This window comes from Naegleria fowleri (assembly GCF_008403515.1).
Source record: "Naegleria fowleri strain ATCC 30894 chromosome Unknown tig68, whole genome shotgun sequence".
NCBI lineage: Eukaryota > Heterolobosea > Eutetramitea > Acrasida > Naegleriidae > Naegleria > Naegleria fowleri.
This window is the reverse complement of record NW_025408000.1, coordinates 240,626-268,363: the sequence shown is the minus strand read 5'-3', so window position 1 is coordinate 268,363 and position 27,738 is coordinate 240,626. Positions and strand designations below refer to the sequence as shown.

General features: G+C 35.9%; 7 protein-coding genes across 7 annotated transcripts; 3 read left to right on the top strand and 4 right to left on the bottom strand.

Annotated features, from left to right (window-relative positions):
- Positions 1-35: 35 nt before the first annotated feature.
- Positions 36-4,691, bottom strand: FDP41_009296 (uncharacterized protein; the record flags this gene model as incomplete). The annotated part of the gene is made up of 1 exon (XM_044713239.1): positions 36-4,691. One exon carries the CDS (start codon positions 4,689-4,691, stop codon positions 36-38), a length of 4,656 nt encoding a protein of 1,551 aa, XP_044557108.1.
- A 1,063-nt stretch (positions 4,692-5,754) lies between these two features.
- Positions 5,755-17,298, bottom strand: FDP41_009295 (uncharacterized protein; the record flags this gene model as incomplete). Its single annotated transcript, XM_044713238.1, has 3 exons — positions 5,755-15,708; positions 15,899-16,474; positions 16,654-17,298. The coding sequence occupies 3 exons, from the start codon at positions 17,296-17,298 to the stop codon at positions 5,755-5,757; spliced, it is 11,175 nt and encodes a 3,724-aa protein (XP_044557107.1).
- Positions 17,299-17,390: 92 nt separating this feature from the next.
- FDP41_009294 (uncharacterized protein) lies at positions 17,391-19,724 on the bottom strand (the record flags this gene model as incomplete). The annotated part of the gene is made up of 1 exon (XM_044713237.1): positions 17,391-19,724. One exon carries the CDS (start codon positions 19,722-19,724, stop codon positions 17,391-17,393), a length of 2,334 nt encoding a protein of 777 aa, XP_044557106.1.
- Positions 19,725-19,865: 141 nt separating this feature from the next.
- Positions 19,866-20,195, top strand: FDP41_009293 (uncharacterized protein; the record flags this gene model as incomplete). Its single annotated transcript, XM_044713236.1, has 1 exon — positions 19,866-20,195. One exon carries the CDS (start codon positions 19,866-19,868, stop codon positions 20,193-20,195), a length of 330 nt encoding a protein of 109 aa, XP_044557105.1.
- Positions 20,196-20,335: 140 nt separating this feature from the next.
- FDP41_009292 (uncharacterized protein) lies at positions 20,336-21,043 on the top strand (the record flags this gene model as incomplete). The annotated part of the gene is made up of 1 exon (XM_044713235.1): positions 20,336-21,043. The coding sequence occupies one exon, from the start codon at positions 20,336-20,338 to the stop codon at positions 21,041-21,043; it is 708 nt and encodes a 235-aa protein (XP_044557104.1).
- Positions 21,044-21,350: 307 nt separating this feature from the next.
- Positions 21,351-23,520, bottom strand: FDP41_009291 (uncharacterized protein; the record flags this gene model as incomplete). Its single annotated transcript, XM_044713234.1, has 2 exons — positions 21,351-23,095; positions 23,517-23,520. The coding sequence occupies 2 exons, from the start codon at positions 23,518-23,520 to the stop codon at positions 21,351-21,353; spliced, it is 1,749 nt and encodes a 582-aa protein (XP_044557103.1).
- Positions 23,521-24,371: 851 nt separating this feature from the next.
- FDP41_009290 (uncharacterized protein) lies at positions 24,372-27,464 on the top strand (the record flags this gene model as incomplete). The annotated part of the gene is made up of 3 exons (XM_044713233.1): positions 24,372-25,350; positions 25,548-25,981; positions 26,133-27,464. 3 exons carry the CDS (start codon positions 24,372-24,374, stop codon positions 27,462-27,464), a joined length of 2,745 nt encoding a protein of 914 aa, XP_044557102.1.
- Positions 27,465-27,738: the final 274 nt, after the last annotated feature.

Genomic DNA, 27,738 nt, shown 5'->3' with positions numbered 1-27,738 from the left:
AATCCATCTTTTAATCATGATTGTTAAACCTCTCATCATCCATTATACTTCTCAATCAGCCTTACACATTCTGCCAAACATTGTGCAAATTCAATCATTGAAAAAGGTTTGCTCATGAACACATCAAAACCATTGGAAAGACAATGATTTCTTGTTTCTTCAAAACCATTGGCTGTCAGAGCCACTAAAATAGTATGATGTCGGTGTGGTTGTTGTTCTGGTTGTACCTGTGGTGATTGAACTAGAGCAGTCGTGTTAGAGGCGGCTTCTTTTGATTCAGATTCTAAAATATGCTGAACCACACCATAGCCATTCATTCTTGGCATGTAAATGTCAATAAAAGCAATATCATAATATTTCGATGAACCATTGGTATCTTTTTGTGATGTTGACGAGGTGTACAATTCACAACCTTCAACTCCATCTTTGGCAGTATCAATATTGTGGCATCCTAACTTTTTCAACATGTTGATCAGGACAATTCTGTTAATTGAGTTGTCTTCCACGATTAAGATTTTGAGCTTGGAAAGAATATCTTTTGAGAGTTGAGGAAAATTCAAAAGCTCGTTGGTCGATAATGGTGATGATGGATCTTCAACGAATTGCTGAGATGAGTGTTGCATCAAAAGATCTCCCTTGTTACTGTCATCAATTCCTAACTTGACACTAAAATAAAAGCATGAACCTTTCCCCTCTTCACTTTTCACATTCAATTCACCACCCATCAACTCTACTAATTGTTTGCAAATATAGAGTCCTAATCCTGTTCCCTCATTGACTTTTTTCATCTTGAGAGATTTGTGAGATGAAGTGCTGTTTGAATGAATTTGTGAAAATGGTCGAAACAATTTACACATATCATTGGGTGAGATACCAATTCCCGTGTCAGTCACTTTGAACTTGATGATATAGAATTGTGGACTAGTTGTGAAATTTTGTGGTATTGAGGTGAGCATGCCATCCTGTTGTGAATGTTTGTCATGAAGTATTACAGATGATGATTCTTGAACAACATGTTCTTGATTTGGAGAGGAATCATTGATCCTATCCTTGGTCGAGCAGTGGTGTTCATTGTTCGTAGTAGTAGTAGTAGTAGTAGTAGTAGCATCAGTTGTTGAACTCGTTCTTTCGAGAAGAGAAGAGGGCATTGTGGCATTCGCATCATGATTCTCAGGAGCAGAGTTTGAATGGTTCGTATTGTGAGTGGATGAATTAGTAGAAGCAGTAGTAGTAGTAGTAGTAGTAGTATCACTATTCAACATCACTTCTTCTTCTCTCTCAACACTCAAAGACACACTTCCCTGATCTGTGAATTTAATCGCATTATACACCAAATTGATTAAAATTTGAACCAATCGATTCTCATCACCCACCACATAGGTTGGAACATTTGGATTCAAATCAATGGTGAAATTCAAATTCTTTTGTTGTGCTTGATGTTGAAAGATTCCACAATGAATTTGATTCAATGCCCTTCTCAAATTAAATGGTTTGCATTCCAATTGTATTTTTGAGGATTCAATTTTACAAATATCCAAAAGATCATTAATTAAACCTAGTAGAATATTACCACTATATTTGATGGTTTGAATGGTATTAATCAATTGAATATACTGTTGTTGAGGAGCTTGTTGATGATAATAACATTCCAGAGAATTCGATTTTGTTTTCACCAGAGCTGAAGAGGAGTGGTTGAAAGCAGAAGTAGCAGCATTGGTGTTTGTTGGAGAGTTTGTTTGAATGCCTTGTGGTTGAGTACAACAACAACAACAACAAGAATTGAGAGTTGTGGTTGAATCAGACTGCACACATGAAGGTTGAATGATAATGGATCCATTACCTGTTGTTGTTGTTGTTGTTGTTGGATATGAGGATGACAGGATGGATGGTTGTGATGATGATTCTGTTGTTGTTGTTGTCATTGTTGAACTCAAAGACAAGACTTGATTCAAAGATGATGATGACGTTGATGCTGAGGTGGTTGTTGTTGGAACATGATGATGACCTGAAGAGTGTTGTGTGAAAGATTGTAACAAGACATCAGTCAATCCAATAATTCCATGTAAGGGTGTTCTCAATTCATGAGACATTTGTGCCAAGAATTGACTTTTAGCATTATTGGCTTGAACTGCCTTTTCCTTTTCGATATTCAATTCATCCAATAATTTGTATTTTTGTGTCAAGTCATGAAGAATCATATTGTAATAGACTGGATAGACTTCAGTGTTGTTGGTAGGAGAATTAGTAGTATGATTTAATTTAGTACTAGGAGTATGACAAGTACTTGTATTCGATTTGTGATGAGAAGAACACACAGTATCATAGAGAACAATTCGAGAGACACTCATGGAACATGTCATGATACTTCCATTCTTTCCTAAAATGAAGAGAGGAATGATTCGATCATGAGAGTACAAGGATTGAGAGGAGGTGTTGTTGTTGTTGGTACTACAAGTAGTGGAATTCGTAGTGGAATTCGAAGTGGAATTCGAAGTAGTAGAGTTGGTCGATACTAAGGAGGAAGAGGAGGATGACATTGTTGATGAAATGGAGGAGGACATTGAATCACTACCCTTTTGAGGGTTGTTGTTGTTGTTGTTGAATAGATTCATAGAAGTAGTTGTAGTAATAACACTGCCACTCAACAAGGGAGATTCTTGTTGTTGCTGTGAACTCGTAGTACTTGAGGGGCATTCCATGACTAGATGATGATTCTGCTGCTGTAATGATGATGAAATGGAGGAGTGTGGACATTCCATGATATCAAATAATATACTTCTTAATTTGATCATGGATTTGAGTTGTAATTCATGAATGGTTGCATCATTACCTCCCAACACTGCTGATTTCAATTCTTCACTGGAGTGTTCATTGGGATTCAAGATTAAATCTGAAAGAGTCAGAGAACATTCATGAGTACTATTACTACGAGTACTATTGCAACTATTAGTACTATTATTATTGACTTGTTCCGAGTGATAGCCTAACATGTCACATGCAGCATGGTTGTATTGAATGATTTTGAAATGTTTCAAACATTGATAAGGATCATCAGAAGCATTGAGAGAAGTATTTCTCTGTTTCTTCTTTTTTGAGTGTTGCTGACAGTATGGACTATGATTGCTACTACTACTTGTACTGTTGTTGTTGCTAACAGTTGTTGACATGGATGATTCGAGTCCATGACCATGACTTTCAACACTTTCATCACCAACATCATCATGACATTCATCATTCTCAAGAGTCGTCGTACTAGTGGTAGAAGTAGTATTTTCATCATGATCATGATGGTGAGTCACCATGGTGTTGGTGGTGGTGGTGGTGGTGTTGGTTCGGAGACATTTTGTGGTCCTTGTCAATTCTTCTTCTTCTTGTTGTGGACTATGTGGACTATACACACATGATAGAAAAGTATCAGGTGCACTCATATACAAATTCTTATAGAGATTGGTCATGTGTTTAAGGCTTTCAACTTCTCGTTGCTGAACAAAGGCAATCGAATGACTTTTCATAAAATCAATCAATTCAATGGTCATGACCTGAATGATGAGAATGGATACAGCCACACACACACAATATCCCAACGTATAATCGAGGAAATAGATCATGACAAATAAATCTCCACTCACCATGAATGAAATGGCCATGTAAGTCGTGGTATGTGTCCTCGAAGTTCTTGTCGAATCACCACTTTGACCACCACCACCACCACTTTGACCACCACTATGACTAATTTCCATGGCCACACTTCCCAAACAAGCATAGACCAAGATCCAAAGGTAAGCAGGTGCATGTTTTCCCAAAACTAAATGCACACACATAATCCACAAAGTACTTCCTGTGCATCGAGTAATTTCAGATAAAAGAAGAATGGTCTGAGGGGAGAGTGAGATTTTGCCAAGAAGGAAGGAAAGGAGTAATTGTACTAACACATAATTGGATGAGTAGGAGGTGGTGTTGGAGGATGGTGGTGGTATTGTCGTGGTGGAAGTTGTGTTGTTCAAACGAGTGGTCATGTGGCGGAAAATGAAATTCATCACATTATGGAATTTCCAATAAATTCCTAAAAGAAACACATAGAGGAAGAATTGGAGGAGGTACTTGACGAGAAGGCGCTGAATAATTTGTGGAATGGAGAGGTATTGCTTTGAGTGGTTGTTGTTATTATGATCATCATTGATCGTGGAGGGATTGTGGTTGTTCTGGTCAATTGAAGCAGTAGTCGTGGTGGAAAGTGGTGAAGATTCAGTGGTGGTCAGAGTAGTGGTGGGCCATCGTAAAGTTGTCTCCTCCACATGCATGCTAATGAATGCTTTCCGAGTAGAAGCAGCAGGACGATGATGATGCTGTGAGTGGAGTTGGACTGTCCGACGTCTGTTGTTGTGATCATTCATGTGATTCTTCTTGTTTTCTGTGGTCCTCAACCTGGTTATTATTTTGGAATCATCATGGCATTGATGGATGGGAGTTGTTTGTTGCAACAATAGGTAATTCTCATGATAGTACACATAAAAATCATTATACATGGGCATCAACAAGGTTAGGGTGATAATGACTAGAGATAGAAAAACAATTCGATCTCTTTTCTGTAGAAAGAAGGATCGAATATTGATGGTGTATTCAGTGGGAGTGGTCGATCTATGAGGAGGAGGAGGAGGTGGAGGTGATTGTGGTGCAGACTTGATCATCATCATGATGTTTACCTATGCATTGGAGTGTATGATCAACACCGTCACTTGGTGGTTAGTAAGTTAGGAGGATGATGTGCAAGAAGAATTGATGATTCTTTTGTGGTGATAATTGTGCCGAGGAGATACGACAAGTGCAAAATTTGTGAACTTTAGAAGAAACTCTTTTTTTCTTTGAAAGGTGTAAGAAAATGATCAACTAACGTACAATCTTTTAATAGTGGTTTTGGAGAATAGAAATCTGAGAGAATCCAAACAGTTGTGTTATCTCTGCACTCTTTTCAATTATATTTGGTAATCAAAGGCTTCTCATCCTTTCCAAAAACAGAATTCGACTATTTTGTTTAGCACACTGAGGGATAGTAGAGTGGGTTTCGATTCTTCATTGAAGAACAATTTAACACGTTGTTGTTTAGCGCGAATATACCTACGATAGCTGAATCTTGCATGGGAGATTTGTGCAGACATTTATGGTTGGAATGGGTTGTGTTGGAATGTAAATGCGGCTCAATCAATAATTGAAATATGGAATGAATTAACAAGTGTGATTTGTCATTTTGCAAAATTGATTGATTGACCACCAAATAACGTCGTCGTCGTTATAATGATTTCTCCTTTCATCATCAATGGTGTTGGTATAATCAATCAACTGGTATAAATCTTCTCCAATGTTCCCCTCTACACAAGAATGGTTAAACATTTACCCAACTTGAACACATTCACCACATGACCAGAACATTCATTTTACGTAAATTCACATAAATGTTGTGACCCGATATCAATGGTGTTCGTGTTCTAACGCTATATTCGTCCTTTAATTCTACCGATTTAAATCATACGAACACATTTGATCCCATAAAAAGGGCGATCCAGTCTGTGCATGTCGACTATATTCGTCCTTTCATTCCAAACTTAACTTCAATTATGGTTGAGAGAGAACATCTTTTCATCTGATCTGTCTGTTGTGGTGTTGTTGTTGTAGGTGAATGTTCATGTACAGGATAGAATCTATATAGGAGGTTTTGAATTGTCACATCTTTTCATCTGAACTGTCTGTATGCACTCATCAAATATGATACAACTCGTGAACCATAAAGAAATATTCTACAGGACAATAGAGTTTCAATTTTCGAACCATTTCTTCATCCATCTTGATACAAATCAATAACTCTCTACATTGTCTAATAATTTCAAATAATTGTTCAATAATAAATGGTTTCAAATGTTCATGTTGCATCAAATCCACAAATGTTCTCATCCCTTTCACAATCTCTTCTGCTGCAACTGAATTAAAACTCAATGATGAAATTGTTCCATTGGAGTGATTGGTTGTGGATTGAATGAGGCAAGATGTACTACTTGATAAATACATGTTGATATTCCATTGATTTTGTAGTGCAGTGATATCATTGAGAACATTGAATCGAGATGAAATGGTTTCCAAACCTAATCGAACAATGGAGTGTTCCATACATGACGATAGAGTACCATTTAAATTCATCATGATTTGAGGTGGTAAGTAATGAATGAGAGTGGTCATGTTGGAATATCCAAAATTCAAGGAATCTTCAATGAGTGAAGAAGCTCCACTAATATTACCAAACATGTTGGAAATGAATACACTTCCAGAAGTGGATTTGCGTTTGTTGTGTTGTTGTTGTTGAGAGGTTGTTGTTGATAGGGTGTTTGTGGTTGTTGTTGTTGTGAATGAGGATGGTGGTGAGAGTGGTGGTGAGAGTGGTGGTGATGTGGATGGTGATGTGGATGGAGAGAATTGAGAATTGTTAGAGGTGGTGGTGATGTTGTTGTTCTTGTTGTTACTGATCGAATTCATGTTGGTCGAGTGTGTTGTAGACCAAGATGGTGTTGTTGATGATGCATAAGTATTGTGGTGCTGCTGATGATTACTATTATGACCACCACCACCACCACCACCACCACTAATGGTACTACTACTACTCGAACGAGGAGACGTATGAGGATTTGAAGGATTCGAAGGGTTTGGATACAATAAATGTCCCAACCAAATACTACCACCACTTCCCACAGCAGCATGTGGGTGATTGGAACTTTTCCTATGGTGTGAATGTTGTTGATGCTGCTGCTGTTGATGAGATGAGGAACTACCATAACTACTACCATAACTACTACCATAACTACCAATATGAAAGGATTGACTGGTCGTTGCAATCAATCTCTTTGAAATGACTTGTTCAAAAACTTGCTTTTGTTGTTGATTCGTTCCATATTTGATCAAATGGAAAATATGATTCAATAACTTTTCAGTATTACTATTCAAAATGAATGATGAAATTCCTTCAATGAGTTGTTTCTCTGTTTCAGAATGACTAAATAAAGTGAGAGCATTCACATTGGACAAATTTTGATCCTTTCTAAATATTTCATTCAAATAAAAAGTTGCATAAAATCGAATAATAAAAGGTTCAGAGCTATTTTGAATAATGTCCATAAATCTCTTAATGACTCTCTCGGATGATATTGGTAATAGTGAAAGTACTTTAAATGTTTTTGTAATGAGATTATTATTAATTTCATAACTATTTCGATTATCATCATGAATAAATAGTAATAATAGCATGGATAGATTGTTTAACATGGATTGTTGATGAGTATGTAAATTTTGATAATGTCCAAATTGTCTCGAAGCATCCAATTTTTTATCTCTTTGATAGTATCTATAATTAGTCATGTATATTTTTATAATCTTTAAATAATATCTATAAATCAATAATAAAATAGATTGTTTGAATTCTGTTGGATGTTGTTGTTGTGAAATTCTAATCAAAGATTTAAATAGAATGGACAATAAATCACAAAATATTCTTTCAATGATGAGTGGTACACCTTTACAGGTAATGGTGTGATTTCCATAAATAGGTAATAAATGTGAGACAATATAAAGACATGATAAATGTTGTTCCAAATTAAATGAATCAAAATAATAGGATTCAATATTGGATGGAATGGATGCTACACCACCACCTACTCCAGTTGATGGATGGAAATTAGCATGACCACCAGTGTTGTTGTGATGACCACTACTATCAAGCATGTTTGGTAATAAGGATCGAATACACACTCGAATAATGTGAATAATCTTATCTGCAGCAGTATCGAGAGAGAGGAACTTTTGTGGACTCATTAATAATAAATGGTGAGAGTGATGAGGATTGGAATTCATGGGTCGACCATGCATGGTGGAAGAAGGTGGTGGTAATGGTGATTGAGAAGAGTCTCTTTCATGGTCGTCATCGTTGTCCTCATCATCGTCCTCCTCCTCACTACTACTACTACTATTACTACTACTACTATTACTACTACTACCATCGTCGTCGTCATCCTCCTCACTCATAGCACTATTTTTCATACGAGTACGATCTGAATCTTTCTGATCATTCAAAATGGATTCTTGATGACCGCGTGGAGTACGTGGTGAAGATTGTGTATCGTTTTCCTCTTCTTGATCATCTTCATCATCTTCATCACTACTGATTGGATCTTGTCGATTCTTTGATTCACTTTCAATATTTGCAAGCAAAATGAGCACTGATTTCGATAATTGAATAAATCTTGGAATGATTTGATTTCTCTTAATTGAAATGTAATCCTTTTTTAGAATACCTTGATAGTATACATCATAATATTCATTCATTGCTGATGATGTTTCATTCTCACTGGTTGGAGAATGAACATGTTCACTCGATCGAATCAATGTTGTATTCTTTAAAAAGTGATAATGGTTCAATAAAATTCTTTCCATAATCATTAAGAGTACGAGTTCCTTGTTCTTCTGAATGCAAGCGATTAATTTTAAAAATCCACCTCCTTCATTCGCATTATTAGGATTCAAAAGTGAGGATGCAATCACTGAATCAATTCCATAGATTGGATCTTTCACTTGCATGTTGTTAATTGAATGAGGAACAAAGATAGAAATCAATTTGTTCATGTAGGATTCATCTTGTTCAAAGACTTCTATAAATTTTGTAATATGATCATAAAATTTAACATTATAATCCAATGAATGAACAATTTTTCCATTGTAATTATAGTTAATAATTTGTTTGAAATCATCTGTAATCTTTTCACACATATCACTGTCCAATACAATATTATTTCCTAATAAGGAGAAAAGAAAATCAACACATTTCAAATGAATCTTTGATGATCTCTGTGCAATATTGGAATAATGTTTGAATAAATTGTTATAGAGAGGATAAACAATCTTATAGGAATCATAACTTGTTTTAGATTCAAGATTAGGAGAAATAAATTCATCAGGACTAATCATTTGAATTCTTCTAATCAATACGAGAATAAGCTTGAACAAGATAAAAAAATTGACATCTTCACCACCATTCGTAGAAGTACTAGAATTAGTATTCGTTCGATGCATCGATGATCCATAAAATGAAGAATTGTTGTTGTGTGGATAAGAGTTATTGTTGTTGTATGAATTTTGTCCTGAGACATCCTTTCCAAATCTCTGATTTCCTTGTCTCTCACTCGACAAGTTAATGAGAATGAGTAAATCATTCACACACTTTTTCAATAACTGCATGTACACATTCAATACTTGTCGATTCAATACAACATCGATGGATGGTGATGATAATACAATGAGTAATAGATATGGAGTAGTTCCATAAATGTTCATCAATAGTGTGGTCATTTGTTCAAATAAATAATTCTCTTGACAATATTCAATTAATCTCTTAATACAACCACTAACATGCACAACGTTTGAAATGTTAAAATTTTGAACTGAAAAGAAATCATTGTCTTGTTGTTGTTGGAAGGAAGATGATAAGGGTTGAGATAATCTGAAAGAGGTGGTTGATTTTCTCGAATTGAAAATACTCTTCTTTTTCTTTTCCATTGTTGTGAAAATAATTGGTTGTGAATCATTCTCACTTGGTTCATTTCTCTTTAGAAAATCTGTTAATACTTCAATGAAAGTATTTGCATTCAAATCATTGGTGCTTGAATTTTGAGTGAGAATTCTCAATGCAATATTTTGAATGGCCACATATTTTGAAGTGATGGCTCTTCTCAAATATTCTCTATACAAATTTTCAATCAATCCAATGTCCTTAATGTAATCCTCAATGTAGAAGAAGGAAGAGTCACCACCGAACGATTGAGAGGAGGTTTGCATAGCATTTAAATTCATTGAAGAGATTCTATTGAATGATGATGAGGAGAGTGATGAGGAGAGTGATGACTGAGAGGAGGATTCATGATTTCCAAACTTCCATGAGGATCTCATTCCACCCATTAATGAACTGGAATTTGTATTGGGGTTGTTGTTGTTCAATCTACCTCCTCCAGTAGTGGTAGTAGTATTATCACTCTGACCAGCAGCAGCAGCACCAACTCCGACACCACTAGTAAGATTCGTACTATTATTATTATTATTAGCACCAACACCAGAACCACCACCACCACCATCCATGGATCCAAGGTGTCCACTACTCGACAAGTCAACTTTGTTTCTTCTCTTGACTTGATTGGAAAATTGTTCAAGTTTGTCAATACTCAAATTTCTAATTAAAATTCTCTCAATAATCACCTCTTCACTTAATACCAATTTATCTTTTTGTAACTTGTTGAGAAGAGATTTCACTTCATCCTTATCCATAAAATGAACCATATTGTAAATACACTTTCTATAGAATGGATCAAGATAGAATTTCCGAATGACACTTGTTCGAATGGTTAATTTGGGTTTAAATACAGTTTTCAATGTCTTTCTTTTTAAATATCGAATGAGTGAATGTTTTTCTTTCTTTGCCCATTGAACACCTGTTAAATATTCTCTCACTACTGTTGGCATGACAAAATATTTAAATTGAGGTAAATAACCTAATAATGGAAATTGTTGTGAAGATATTTGATGATCATCTTCATAGTACATTTGATAAATAAACATGATTTGTTTCCAAATGAGACGATACAATGCAGGTTTACCATCAAAGAAATCTTCTGGTAATTTTCTGAATTTCTCAATTTTAGAAACGGATAGATATTCAGCCAAATCCAATATGAATTCAATGAGATCATTGGTGGTGAGTAATTTAGAATTCTTTGTAAATTGTTCAATATTATTGAATGAAATTCTCTTTCGATCGTCGTAATGATCTTTGAGAGAGAGTCTTAATTGATTGGATGGAGAATTGAGTTGTTGTTGTTGTTGTTGATTCATCATGTTGTTATTGGTGTTAGTGTTGTTCTGAGAGGATGAAGAATGAAAGAAATTGGACATGAAATTTTTAGAATCTCTTTTAACACCACCAACACCACCACCGCTATTACTACTACTACTACTATTATTAGGATTCGTGGTGGTTGAGGTATTGGTTGAGGTATTGGTTGAGGTATTGGTTGAGATGTTGGTTGGAAGACCCATGGAGAAACGCAATGATCTCGATCGATTACGAGTAGTAGTAGTAGTAGTACTCTTCTTATCAGAAGTGTTGTTGTTGTTGGCAGTAGTTGGGGATGAATCTTGAGAAGTGTCTTGATCAATGGCAAGGTAGGGTGGTAGAGTTGAAACTGTCGAATCCAAATGAAGAGTTGTCGTCGTCGTCGTCTCTGCAGAAGAATAATCACGATGATGGTGCTGTGTCTCGTGTGTTGTTGTTGTTGTTGTTGTTGTAGAATTGGAGGTAATCGTACCAAAACTATTGCCACTATTGCCACCACCACTACCACCATTCTGACTACTGGTACGATGAATAGGAGCGAGTGAGAAGGATGTGAAATGACCACTTGCATGATGGTGTGAAATGGAGGATGGTGAATTCGTTGAGGTGATGAGAAAAGGTTGACTACCACTCTGACCACTCTGACCACTACTATTACTACTACCACTATTACTGCTAGGATTCATGGGTAGTAAACTCAAGTCACTCGAAATGTAATACTTGTTGAGAAATTGTTCAATCATGATTCGAATTGGAATTTCACCTCCATATTCCTCATGATTTTGTTTCAATGCAAAATAATATGAAAAGGATGGAATTCGTGCAATTTCTAAATATCTAAAATCAAACTCATTAAATTCATTGAAGAGAGTATTGGCAAGAAAACCTCCAACTGATTTCTTTTTCTGCAAGTCATGAGATAGGGTATTCTTTCCTCCTCTGATCGAGTTTGTCTTTTTCAATAAGGAGGAGGAGGAGGAGGAGAAGGTATTTGATGATTCATTCATTCCATCACCACCACCATCACCACCACCACTAGTACTATTGCTATTTCCACTATTAGTAGCACCACCACCACTCGTCGTAGAATGATTTCCACCACCACCACCACCATTCAACAATGAAAGATCAGAAAGAGTCGTTGAAGTCAATAGAATATTCTGTGCAGTAACATAATTTGCTGCTGTACAATTTTGTAGTAATGATGAAATATTGTTTACACCACATGAATGAATATCAATATTCTTTAAAATATAATGACTGTAAAAAGTATTGAAATTTGGATCTAATGGATGATAAGAATCACCAACCATATTTGGTTTGTTTTGATTCTCTACAATATAGATGGTATTGTTTGTGAATGCACTTAATTGTGAGAGAATATTGTAATAGTCTTGTCCTTTAAAATGTTGAAAATGATCGAAAATTAAAATACAATTTCCATTCAATATTTGTTGTCTTAAATATTGTTGAATTTCCTTATTGAAATGTAGATGTGATTTTGATGAAAATGCATTCGTACTAGTAGTTGTTGTTGTTGAATGGATCATTTGAGAAGTTTTGTTTGGTTGAAGTGGAGTGGTGAATCGAGGACTTGTTGGAGTTCCACATGAAGCACCACCACCAATACCACTAACACTGGCACTACTCTCCGAGAAACTTGATGTCTCTCCAACAAGAGGAGTTGAGGAACTCTTAATGTTCATTGGATCACTGCTACTAGTTCCACTATTAGAAGTTTTGATTGCAGTTCCAAAATAATATTCAAAACATCCTTGAATGATCTTGTCAATAAAATCTTCCATATAATTCATATTCAAAATATTTCTCATTGAAATTAAAAGTGGAATTTTTGTAATGCTGTTGCCACTGTTGTGTAAAGTCACATTATGACTTGCTAATAATTGTAAAATATTGCTACTACTTGTAGAGTGTTGATCATTGACGACATAAATGTGCTCCATGTAATATCTTTGAATAGAAGATACAAAAAATGATAAATCCACATCAGTGAAATTGCAATTTCTACAATTCAATACATAGGTAATTGGTGTCGTGGAATACTTGTTATAAAAGAAATCTGTTGCATTCGATACGTTACTATTCACACTATTGGTACTAAATCGATTGGTGAGAGATGAAATGGAAGCATGTGCCATGTTAAGATTACTTGAAGAGAGTGATGATGATGATGACGTTGTTGTTGATGCATTCTTATTTCTACCACCACCACCACGACGTGATGAACCAAGTATAGGACTACTACCCATTATTGTGGATGAATCATCTTCCCCAGATTGAAACAACAAATCAAAATTTGTATTTCTCACTCCAATCACAGCTGCTCTTTTTCGTGTTCTCATTTGGTGATAAAAGTCATCATTCATATCCATCGACAATACATTGGAATGAAAGAGAGGAGGAGGAATGTATGGACTATGACCACTAGTGCCTACAACAGTTGAGATACCACCATGATGAGGATGAGGATGAGGAAATATAGAACTCATGGATTGTGAATATGCATAATGTTGAAGATGAGAACAAGTCGTCGTTGTCGTGCTCGTCGAGGAAGAACTCGATGGAAACGATCGATTCGGACTTGATGATATTCCATGATGGTGTTGAAGACTCTTATTCATGACGACGGTGTTCATCATGAGGTTGCTCAAACTCGCAGAAGGTGATCCATGACCACTACTACTAATACTATTACTACTATTACTATTAATATTACTTGTACCATTGAGAGGACTATTACCTTTTCCAGTAGTAGTAGTAGTGGTTGTCATAGTGTTATTATTGGAATTGACAACACCACCACCAGCATTCAATGAAGGAGAATGTGCATGATTTGCAGTGGTGGAATTCTCATGATTGATATTCAAAATATTATTTGGATTTGCTTTCACATAGGATATCAATTCCAATTTCACTTCTTTCAAAAATCGAATGTAATCAAACTTTCCTTTCAATGAGAATATTAAATTATCTTCATCTTGTACTCTTTTAAATAATTCATAAAGCATGGAATTCATTGTTGTACTCGAGTTAAGAGTATTTCCACCTGAATGTTGTTGTTTTCTCAATCCACCTTTCAAAATGAATGAAGTAGGATCATCAGAATCTTCAGAATCATCATCTGAAGATTCAGAATTGTTACTAGTACTACTAACACTACTAGCACTCGTCGTAGGATTCATTAAATGATCATTAGTTGAACCACTAAATATGTTGCTGTAGACATAGAGATTGCTAAAATAAATGTCTCGAAATGGAAAGTGTTTGCAATTCTGTACACATTTCGTAAAGGTGTAAATATAAACATAATTATCAACATCACATAATAGACATTTCAATACTTTTTCGGATCTTGAGTGGAGTGCTGACTTGGTGAAAAAGTAATAACAATCCTTAAATTCATTCCATGCAACTTTTGAAACATAAGGTCCAAACATTTGATCCCAAAAATGTCTAGCTAATTTGAAAATGATGAAATGTGAATTGTTGAAACGTTGTTGAACTGCAGGTGGAATGAAAGAGGATGATGGAAGGTTAAAGTTTTGAAAATTATGTGAGGAGGAGGAGGAGGAGGAGGATGGACTCATCATGGACGACTGATTCGAGAAACTTGAGAGTTGTTGTAATGTACTACTACTACTCACTACTGACGACATGAACATTCTTGGAGAAAAGGTTGAATCATAAAGTTGAGGAGAAGTAAATCCGACGAGTTCATAGGATCCAAATAGTTGTGAGCTCGTGTTGTTGTTGTTGTTACTATTATTACTTGTAACAGTTGTTGTGAATGGAGTATAGAGGTAAAGTTGTGGTAATAGAAGAGATGATGAACTTGCACTGCTATTATTATTAGGATGCGATATTGCATCGATCAATGAACCATCAATTTGTTGTTGAATAGAGTCCAAAGTTGAGAGTAAATCATTCAATTCTTTCTTTTGACCATCCATCTTCGAGGAGGAGGATTGCACAGCATGATTGTTGGAAGGATTCATTGAAAAATGTTCTCTCTTCTCTTTTGTGAGAAATGCAAGACATTCTGTTGCATTTAATCGTTCACTGGAATCCAATCTCAAACATTGATAAACCATTCTCAACAAAATGTTATGACCCTTATCTAAGAGTAGTGTGAGTAATTTGTATTGATGTTGTTGTTGTTGAGAATGGATGATGGGAGGAGTGGTGGTGTTTGTGGTAGTGCTTGTGTCCATCATCATCATTGTCTCATGACCACCATTGCCAGTAGTAGTAGCATTGCCAGTAGTGGTAAGAGTAATAGTACTACCACCACTAGCACCACCACTCGTCATTGAATTCATGAATCCACTTTCACCACTAGCACCACCACTCCCATGAGAGTCATGGTGTGTGTTTTGTTTGAACCCATTGGTGGATTCATCCTCTTTCACACATTCACTAATAAAGTGATCAATGACTAATTTGGTTTCATAATTATTGGAACAATTAAATAATAAATTTCGAAATGAATCAAATCGACTTCTTCTCTTTTGTACAAGTAATTGAAGAGCAACAATTCCTAGTGCCCACATATCCACACTTTCATTGTAATATTTTCCATCAAAAATTTCAGGTGCCATATAATTTTTAGATCCTGTGATGGACATGAGAGGTGAATCTCCAACTCTGAATTCACGTGTTAAACCAAAATCAGACAAATAAATATTTGCATTTTCTAATATTTGTAAATAGGTTGGAGGTGGAGATTGAGCAAGCATGGATTTCTTCGTTTGGAGGAGAATATTATCAGGTTTCTAACAAGGTGAAAGGTCATGTCCACAAGGTGATGATAAAAAGGTCATTAAGGGACACATCAATAGTCCACATGTACGCGCATGATGGAATCACGTTCATAATTGTGACATTAAGAATTTAGTAAATATCCATCATGATGATGATGAATCAAAGGATATAAATCCATGATGATGAAATATGCAAACTTACAATATCCAAATGCACTAATTTCCTTTTATGAAAAAACACCAATGACCTCGTAATGTTAATCATCCAATCCAATTTCAATTCTCCACTGATAAACGATTGATGATTTGGTGATGAAGATTTTGAATATTCATTGGCATAATTAAATATCACATCTTCTAAACTTCCCAAATCACAAAATGCCATTACAATAGACAAGACATATTCACATTCTCCTCGCATTGCATTTTTATATTCCTTATAATAAATATCATAGTGTGGAACAATGTGAACTTGAGGGATTGAAGAAGGATGTTGAAATTTGTGGTGATGGTTCTGAACATGTTGTGAATGATTTGTCGTGGGATGGTGTGTAGGATGATGGGAGTGGTGGTGATGATGATGATGATGGTTGTTGTTATGAGAAGAAGACATGACCATCATGGCCATTGATTCTCTCTCAACATTGCACACTTGTAAAATTAATTTGATTTGTTGTTCCAGATCTGGCAATGTTGAAATGGTAATTCTTTTGATGGCATATTGAGGGAGTGTGGGAGTATTGAGAAAAGTAGTCGAGTCATTGAGAGTTGCCAAAAACTATCGTGAAGAGGATATTGAGAACACACACAAGTCATGACACGAGGGTGTTAATAAACACCACACAACATCATGAATCGATCACAATTTTTGTATGTCATTATCATTTTGATTCCATATCATATATAATCATCATCATTCAAAAATTGCAATTTCAACTCGTTTGATCATTGACTTACCACTTGTCCTTCGATACCACCTCCCAATTTTTTAATAATCTTGTAATCAAATCTCGGAGAAGTGAATTTTGATAAATCGAGTGCAGCATTTCTCAAGCAAACATCAATCATTGGTTTGTAGAGATGAGATTTCGAGGATGATATTGGAATGTAGGGATCTATGATGGTGGGTGATGCAGTTTCGGAATGTGCTGTATGGGAGTGATGATGTGAGAAGGGTGAATGGTGATGATGAGCAGCTGTACTGTTATGAACCGATGATGATGATGGTGTTGGTTCTGAAATGGCACCACCACCACCACTCTTGTTACTCAAGACTTGTATGGTGAGCGGCGATGATGGTGAGATTGTGGTTATTGATGATGATGGTGAATAAGAGGAAGATCGGGCTGATGGATTTGTCTCCTCTTTGTGGACATTGACGTTCATGTTGTTATTCACTTTTGTTGTATCCAATGTTTCATTACATTGATGATGGACAGGTACTTCCGCGACTTCGGAAGGTTCTGTGGTTCTTATTAATGGTTGGTTGTCATGGTTCATGTGATTTGGTGGTGTGCTCTGAAAGTTGGTGTTATGGTTGTCTGATGATGATGATGGAAAAGATGTTGTTGATTTACTGTTCGTGTTGTTACCCTTCAACATAACGGCGGAAAGTGTTTGATTATTTTTGTTTTGGGTCTTGAAATTTGACAGATGTTATTTCGAGTTGGTGACATCTTTCTTTTGAACTATTTTCATTGTTCTTCATTTGAGGTGGAATCAAGATAACGATTTGACATTCTAAGGGACCTCATTGGAGTGGTAGATGGAACCAAAGAATAATTGCTTGAAAAATTATTATGTAACATGTTTTGGGATGATGAAGTGTTGCCAAAGTCCATGTTCCGTTGTGGATCAAAAGCCAAATCTTGATAAAGTCCTGACTGCAGATGCGAGGAGATACGGTCTTCGGGAGGTACAATCGTGTGATCTTGTTGGGAAGCAAGTTCTCGAGTGCTGAAATGTCCTGTCTCTTCATAAAGTGCTGCATCATCTGGTTTGAGTGGTTGCCTTGAAAACCTGTCATCAGGAATAACTTTAAAAAAGGCCTGATCTTGAAGAGAAGAGGAAATATTTGTTTGGGTTAATAGAGTAGTATTGGATGAGCTGGTATTGGGTAAGGTGTTTGATAAGGATGGAACAGGCTGTAAAATCATGTCGACTGACGACTTGAAGGGTTCTCTCACATTGGAAGAATTTCTTTGTGAGTTCAATAAATCATGAAGCTCTCTCCTGAGATCTTCTTTTTCGTTGTAAACATTATTTCTATCTGCTTGAACAATACTAAGGTATCTCTTTGTCTCTTCAAGTTGACGCTGTAATTTACGGATAGACTCGGTCAGAACTCTGTTTTCTTTCAATGTCTTTCTTTCGTTTTCTTCCATGTCTGACTTTATCTTTTGTAGAGATTGTTGAGATTTTCGCAAATTGGAATTTTCTTCTTCAAGTCTTCTCATATTGTTCTTTACTGACTCTACCTCCAAATTGGTTCTTTCTATTTGTTGCGCATGTTTTAAGGTCATATCTCGTTCCGTCTGCTTCAATTTCTGCTGCATCTCTTGCAGCTGTTGCTCATATTTTGATGTTCTTTCTTCGAACATGATAGACTTTGACTTTTCTTCTTCAAGTTGCAGTTCAACACCCCGAGAATAATCTGCAGCGTTTTGAAGCTCAGAAATACATCTACTTTTCATCTCCAAAAGTGATTTAATCTCATTAATTAGAGCTTCTGTAGTGGAATTTTCAGTTGTCAGAAGTGTTTTGCAGAATGTTTGTGTTTCTACAACTTCTTGTATTATCTTTGAATTTTGATCCTTCGCCATTAAAACAGAACTGCATATTTCTCTCAGCTCATTTCTTACATCTCCCAAATATTGGTAATGAGTAGTTTTCAAAGAAGAATGATCATTTTCTAATCTTTTGTACTCTTTCATCAAATGCTCATATTCTTCGTTGGACTGTTTGATCTTGTCGCTCCATTGCATTGTACTGGATTCTATAAAAGCCTCTAAATCATAAACTCTCTTTTCAATTTCTTCCTTGTTACTTAAAATCTGATCTCTTTCTTTATCACTCATGTTTAACTCATATTTGAGTTTTTCTATGTCCTCAGTCAGTCTATTAATCTCAGTAAACAAATCATTTTTCTCTTGTTCGTGCTGCTTTTGCACCTCTAAATTTTGATGTTTTTCTTCGTTGAGCAAATGCAATGTCTCATCGAACTTGTACTGTAATTCAGATACGTCCAATTCCATTTTGTTGAGCCTCTCTCTCAATTCTCTATTTTCATTTTGATAGCTTTTTAATTCCTCGTTCCTATCGGCAAGCTGTTGAGAGCTTATTTCAAGTTTATCCATAAGCTCTTTGTTTTCTGTTGCAACATTTTGTTGAGATTTCTTTGTCTTTTCTATCTGGTCTAATATCATTACATTTTCATGCTCCAATCGCTCTGCATGTAACTTTGTGTTATAAAGATCGGCTTGAGCCTTCTCCAAAAGTTTTTGAATGTTGAACCTTTCTTGAGTAACTTGACGAAGATCGTGATCCTTTTGGCTTAAATCCCTGTTTAAATCCTGTACTCTTCTCTCCATAGATTGAAGTTCTTTGAGAAGTGCATTGTTATATTCAATCTGAGAAGCTAGTTCTTCAGAAAGATCAATCTTGGATGAGTTGTTGTTCGTTGATAAAATATTCAAATCCATCATGGATGTATTCGGGGAGGGTTTGAGAGGAGTTGCAATCATGGAGTTGAAATTCTGAGGATCAAAACCTCTATTGGATGAAAATGTACCCAACACACCTAACGCAAGATCATCAGTATTTGTTTGATTAAGGCTTGTAGAAGATGGAAGATCGTTAATGCTGAAATTTCTTTTTGAAGAATTTCCTTCCATATTGTCTTTTCTTGAGGAATTTTGATGATTTAAACCAGTAGGTAGAGTACTTCCGACCAAGCTGTTGTTGAGAGTCGCAGAAGACCCTGGTAAGGTCCATTGTTTTGAGGCTGTTGTTGAGGGTGTCTTTTTCATTTTTTTTGGAGGGAACTCAACACGCAAGCGCATCCAGAACCAACGAGCAGCACCCTGTTTGATCGAAAACTTCTCTTCTGCAAAAATAGAACGTTTGATATCTATCGAAAAGTGAATCGTTTCCAAAACAACAACAACAACATGCAAACATCACCGAGTGCCTTGCCCTCTTCATCATCACGAACAACCTCTTCGTTATTAAATTCTCGTGATTATAAATTTCCAAAACATGCTCACCTTCTTCTTGTTTGCGCTCTATTCATCATTTTGATTTGTATTGTGTACATGATTGCTCAATGGCTCATTGCTGTCAATACAGCAGCAACATCTGCAGGTTCACATGTGCTGCCGAACAGTGGTGATGATTCCTCTCACAATATTTTGGTCAATCATGAACACTTTAGACAATCCATAATTTCTGGAAACAACAATCCAACCACTCCTCCCACCACTATTACATCATCACACTGAAATAACTATTTTCTCTCTCTGTGATGTTCGTTCCATGGCAGCAGCAACATCATCATTACCATCACACCATTGGAAATCCGAAGATAGATTCAAAAAATGAATTTCGTCTCAGTTTACTAATCCGAAGATAGATTCAAAAAATGTCTCAACAACAACAACGTTCAGTCTTTGTTGTATCATGGACCACTTTGCTCTCACTGCTCACTTCCCTTCTTTTTGTGTGGTATTTGATTCATACTCAACAATTATCAGAATTTGTTCAAGATACTCAAAATAAGATATGGAAGAGTATCCTGTTCACACCAACAACAACACATCAACAACAACAACAACAACGAGAGGAATTTTTCAATGTTTATAATTTCACAGTGATCGATTCGGAGGGTCATCCAATTGCTCTCAACTCTTCACAATATCTCAACAAGGTATTACTCATTGTGAATGTTGCTTCTCAATGTGGATTCACTCCTCAATATGAATCTCTTCAACGTTTATATGAAAAATATGGACCACAAAACAACAACAATGGAAGATTTGAAATTCTTGCATTTCCTTGTAATCAATTTGGATATCAAGAACCTGCTCCTATTAGAGATGTGTGCGAATTTGCTACTTCCAAGTATCATATCACGTTTAAACTATTTAATAAGGTGAATGTGAATGGAAAAGATACCATTCCATTGTATCGATACTTGAAAGAACAAGCACCAGGATTTATTAGTAATGGAATTAAATGGAATTTCACTAAATTTTTAGTGAATTCTAAGGGACAAGTGGTTGGAAGATATTCTCCAATTACAAACCCAGAATCATTATCACCTATTATTGAGAGATTATTAAATGAATAGAAAGCTATATTCATATGATTGGAATGACCAGAGTTATTATCACATACATATATGATTGAGAGAATTATTGTTGTGGATATCTTTGTAGTGTTGTTACTTGTACAATAAATAATTATTAGAGTTGAGTAAACCATTGGTGAGCTAGTGTCCATTTTAATACTGTCTTTCTCATTGAAAACAACAAACAGGTACACTCTAAAAGGTGAAGAATTATGCCACCACTGTGTTAAATTTGAAAATCGTGGTGTACACCACTTGGGAGAGAAATAAAATTTTAATTTTAAATTGAAAAATCTTGACAATAAAATTAACAAGACAACAAGGCCTCTTCAGCAAAAAATTCCACATCAGGATCACTATCTTCACGCAATGCACTCAACACTGGTTTGATCTTTTCTTGAACAATCTTTGAATCGACACGTGGAATGATCACACCCAAAGTCTTGGCAACATTAAAACGAATATTTGGAACAGGATCCTTTGACATTTCAATAACAACATCTAATAAATGTGTTGCAATACTTTCTTCAGGCATCACTTTGGATAGAACTCCAATGGCAAACAATGTGGTCATTCGATATAAATAATTTGAATCTTTGGACATTTCAACTATTTTTGGTAATAAATGTTCCACTGCCCATGCAGCTCCAAACGTTTCAGTCAATTTCTTTAAATTATTAGTTGCAGCTTCACGAATGGAATAGACTGAATCCGATAACCATGTCATACACAAATCATTCAACTTTTCATTGAAAAATTTAACTCCTAATTGTGCAGCTAAAAGTGGAATGTGTTCAATAATGGCTGCACGTACTCTCCATTGTTTATCTTCTGCCAATTCAACAATTGCAGGTAATAAAGACTGTGCTAATAAATCAACACCAATCACATCATTCACAGATTCCAATCTAGAAATAATATTCAAACGAACTTCAGGTGATTCATCTTTCAATAATTGTAAAAATAGAGGTAATAGAGATTCAATGGTAGGTTCTCGTCCTAAAATTGGCGCCAAACCCATAATTTCACTCGCCAATGCAGATCGAACATGTTCAGACTTGTCTGAAACTAAATTCTTGATATTGGGCAACACTTCAGAGACAATTAAATCTTTTGGAACCAATGAACAGACATCAGCAACCTTGAGAGATGCAGCAGTTCTCACTTCTGCCTCTGAATCTGTACACAACTTGACATAGGCATGTAAGAGTTCACTTTGTAATACTTCTTGTCCCATTCCTTCACACAAGGATTTGAAATGATCAGCCACCATATATCTCACTCTCCATGATTTATCCGTACAACAACTCTTAATGACTGGTAGAATGTGTGTGAGAGCTTCTTTTGGTGAAAGTAATTTGGAAAAGGCAACACAATTTTCAACCGTTAATAACCGAACCGAATCTTGATCATCCTGATGCAAATGTAGAAACATGGGAACCATTTCAGTCACTAGAAATTCCTTCTCTACTTTGGCAGCAAATTCTCCCAAATTGGTACACGCAGCTCTTCTCACCATGGGTGTATCATCTTTACATAATTTGAAATAGGTTTGTCTCAATTCAGCCTTCACATCTTTGCTTACCACTGGATACAAGACTGCAAAGAGACCACACGAAGAGGATCTCGAAGTGAACCATTCACCACTCGATAATTTTCTCACCAATGGTAAAATGTATTGTTCTGTGTGTTGAACAGCTTTCATTTCATTTGCAATCTTGCAGAGAGATTTCACTGCCTTGTCTCTCACACTACTCTCTTCAACATTACACAAGGTCTCAAGTGGAAGAATGAGACAATGAGCATGCTCAGCACCACCCACATATTGAACAAAATTACCCAATTCTTCAGCGAGAGCAAGTAGAACTTCATCTTCATCATCGATACAAGATTCATTGAGAAAAGGTATCAATTCGTATCGGGTACGATCTTGTCCCAAAGCATTGGCAATAGTACCCAGTCGTTTGATGGAATTGAGTCTCAATTGAACATCTTCATTCTTTAATTCATCAATGAGAATGGCAATGGGATAGAGTGATTCTTCATTGTCCTCTGTTGATGTTGAGGAGAGGGTGGTGATGAGATGGTGGTGATGTTGAGGAGATGATGTTGTTGATGTTGAACAGAAAATGGTGTTGGTGGTGGTCGACCAGAAGTTGTTGTTGAGATGTTGTTGTTGTTGTTGAGATGGAGTTTAATCGAGATGTGGAGAGAGCGAGAGAGGTGGTCATAGTGGAATATTCGAGATTTGATGCCATAGTAGTAGTAGTAGTAGTACCATCCAAGCAAGGATGAGAGAGTGAGAGCACAGCGCATACAACCACAAGTTGAAAACGCGAGTCATTGACCATTGCGAATGAAATGTGATATTGATCCATTCCATTTGTATGTATGGAATGAGAAGATACACAATATTGTCATCATGGTAGATTCATCATGATTATTAAAATAAGTAATATGGATTGAAACATACCCATTTTGAAAATATATTTATATCTAAAGAAAAAGATCCGATAGAAAATAGATAATAGTATTATTATTATTACAAATATTCCTCCTATTCAAAATGCCACAAGTCTAATTCAGTGAATGAACGAACGAACGAATGATTGCAGAGAGAGAAGAGCGGCAATGAAATATTTTTTGATAAGTTTGAATGATGGCTGTTGTTGCAATAAACAAAAAAACAACCTAATGACTTGATTCTATCCTAGTTGATTGCAATCACCTCAAACCCTGACTGAATTGTATATCCTCTCAGTACACTGAGAATAATCATTCTGCTGCTGATGTTTGGAACCAAATTACATTTGTTTCCTATAAGGAAACAATCCATAAACATTGAATGATTGTGGTGCAGGTTGGATCCAACCTTTTTTAGATTTCAAAAAAAATAACGGTTTTATTTGAAAGAAGATTTTGCTGTTGAACTTTTGATCGAGTCGAAACTCTTGTTGTAGAATATATTTGCATTCCGTACTCTACTTGTTGTAATCAATCATCACCATTAGTAACCATCAGTCAGTCAAACTCTCTTTTTGCGCACATCATCACCTATTGCATTGATTGAACAATAACAACGGAAAATTGAATCTCTTTTCCCGAAACCAACAACGGAAAGTGAAAGAACAAATCCATCACATCTGAGAATCATAACGATCATCATCAAAACAAAAATCTCAACTTTAGTGTCACACAACTAGAGAGTAATTGCATACCATTCCACCTTGCATATTCTTCTGTATTGTCAACAACAAAAGTGAGTTGTTTTCGGCACCACCCTGGAATTCCAATAGATTGTTGATCATCACACATTTCACAGCATAAGATGGCAACTGTCATATCACGAAGTGTCTTTGAGAGATCACTCACTTCTCCTTCCACCACCACCGCCACCAATTCAAGTACCATCAGTACTCCCAATGCAGTACTCTCTAATTTCATACCTCATTACCATGATGATGCGAATGAAGGAGGAGGTGATTCACATGACTCACAACAACGATCATTACATTCTCACCATGCTCATCATCAACCATGTCATGAGAGCAGCAATCATAAGAGTACAAAACTAACGACTCATTCTTTGGTTCCAACAATACAACAACAACATCAACCACAAGAACCACAACAAGAACAACAACAACAACCTCATCTACTCGCATCATCACCAACCAACCACACCTCTTCTTCGATTCAACTCCCGCCCTCTACTCCCGCCAAAAAACCCTTCTACAGGAGAGGCATTTTCAGAATCTTGGATGCCTTTTTCTTCCTCTTTCGAGTGATACTCTTTCTATTTAAATTCTTTTATTCTTATATGAAATTAGTGAATCATCAAAACAAACAAAAACAACATTGCAAAGTATTATTAGAAGAGAAAGTAGACAACTACAATGATTACAAACAAATTGCATTGTATTTGGATCAATTAGAAGGTTATGATTTGTGGAAATCTGAAAATGAAACCAAACTCTATGACTTTGAACAAATTGAAAATATCAATTACCAAATCATGGCCATGTTAAGAAAAAAAGATATTCATGGACTACAATGGTTGCTGAGAGCTGAATTACATCGTAACATTGCTGGTATTAATAATGTTCAACTCTATGAATGTCATACAGGTACTAAACAACTCATTGAAGAATATATTGATTTGGTATCCAAATCATGTCATCTCATTCGAGAGAGTGATGAATTGTCATTGGAAGAGAAATTGAAATTCTTTAGAGATACTTGTCATGCCTTTGGAAGAAGTGCTTTATTATTGAGTGGAGGAGGTGGATTATCCATGTATCATATTGGTGAGTATAAATATATATAGACACGATTGTATGGATTGGATGGACACGGTAACATTATGAACGATGACTATTATTACTACTACTATTCCTACTATTCCTACTATTATTACTACTATAATTGGTATCTATTCACTCACCCACTCTCTCTCTTGTCACACACACACCCCATCTATCCCCACACACACACCCACACACAGGTGTTGTCAAATCTCTCTATGACTCTGGTATTTTACCCAAAGTCATTAGTGGTAGTAGTGGTGGTAGTATTGTGGCTGCAGTCTTGTGTACCAGACGTGATGAAGATCTCTCAAAATGTTTTGAACCTGGTTCTTTTAAATTAGAAGCATTTGGTGGTAGTGATGATACTCCAGAGAGATCAGCCATGCGTAAAATTAATCGATTATTGAATAATGGTGTGATTATGGATGTGAACAAGTTAGCACAATGTATTCGTGAGAATATTGGAGATTTAACATTTGAAGAGGCCTATAAAATTAGTGGAAGAGTATTAAATATAACAGTGAGTGGACAATCTGCAGGATATCAAACACATGAAGGTCTATTGAATTATTTAACTGCACCTAATGTCTTGATTTGGAGTGCTGCAGTGGCAAGTTGTTCATTACCAATGGTAAGTGTCCACTGAGGACTTGTTTGACCTCAATAATAATTATTCAATGATGATGATGATATGATTTGTATTATGGGTTGACCTCAATGTATTATTGAATACATGATGATGATGAATGTAAATGAATGTACAATTCATTTCATACACACAGCTCTACAAAGCAGTTCCTTTGATGGCCAAAGATCGAGATGGTAATATTGTACCATATCATAACTTTCCAAATCAGAAATATCAAGATGGTACTCTCTTCTATGATTTACCAATTACTCGTTTAGCAGAATTATTTAATGTTAACTTCTATATTGCCTCTCAAGTGAACCCTCATGTACTTCCATTTATATCCAATTCCAGAAAACAAAAGAATTCTCTATTTTCCAATCTACTTTCACTCGTATGCTCAGAAATCAAATATCGAATTGAACAATTATATTCTCTATCATTAATACCTGAGAGATTTCGATGGTTTGAATTGGTCATTTCACAATCGTATGAAGCTCATGTCACCATTGTACCTTGTGATTTGAATTTTGAGAATATGAAAAAGATTCTCAGTAATCCAACTGCTGAATATATCAATCAAGCAGTTCATCAAGGAATGAGAAGAACATTTCCTCATATGAATCGAATTGAGAACATGTTAAAGATTGAATTGACATTGGATTCATGTTTGAGACAAGTGAGATTTCAATTATTTAAATCATCACCACAATTTGCCATTCAAATGTCAAAATCCTCTTCACTCTTTAATTTGGAGGAGGAAGATGTCATTGATCATGAAATTGTTTCATCCGACCCGATAATGAATTCAAAACGTGGTGATAGTGGTAGTACTACTACTACTACTACTGCCATGATGACATGCACCAATCCACAACAACAACACTCTTCACATCAACCCCACCATTCACTTCAATATCATTCTCAACATGCTTCTCAACATCCTCCTTCTCCTTTGAGAATTTGTAGTAGTAGTACTGGTGGTGCCAATCATCATCATCATCACTCTCATCATGCACACCACCACAACAACACCAGCCCTCGTCATTATCACCCTTCTCATCATGCACACCACCACCAACACTGCCAACACCACCACGACCACCACCCTCACCACAACAACAACAACAAATTGGATCCAGAGCAGCAGCACAGTCATTCTCCTCACAGTCATTCTCCTCATCTAGATCACCTCCATCAGCAGCAACCACAATATTCTTCATCTCTTCTTTCACTCATGGATGAACTTGTTGTGGATGATGAGAATGATCGTCTTGTGACTCTTACCAATAATGATCATTCTACAACCAATACCACCACCAATACCACCAAGAATGAACGAATGATCACTTCTGGTGATTCTGATTCACCACTATCACCTTCACTATCATCACCACCCAACGTGAGATCAAAGACTTTAGAATCAGTGCTGACTGTCAATACTTCAAACAATCAAAGAAGAAAAAAGAAGGAGGACGAACAGTAATAATATATTACTACATTCAACACTTCTTCTTAATATCTCATCGATAAAACTCCATTTTTCATACCAAGTACAACCTTCTTGCACTACTACTGTACTCTCTCTCAACTGTGTGAGGTATTGTTATTATTACTCATGACAAATTAATGACATTAATGTATCAACAACCACACTCTCTTCAAATAAACCAAGCACATTCTCAAATATTCAGTAACGATATTCAAACTGAGTTTACAAAACAGTTGCTCTGTCACCACATGACGTCGCAAAAATATTT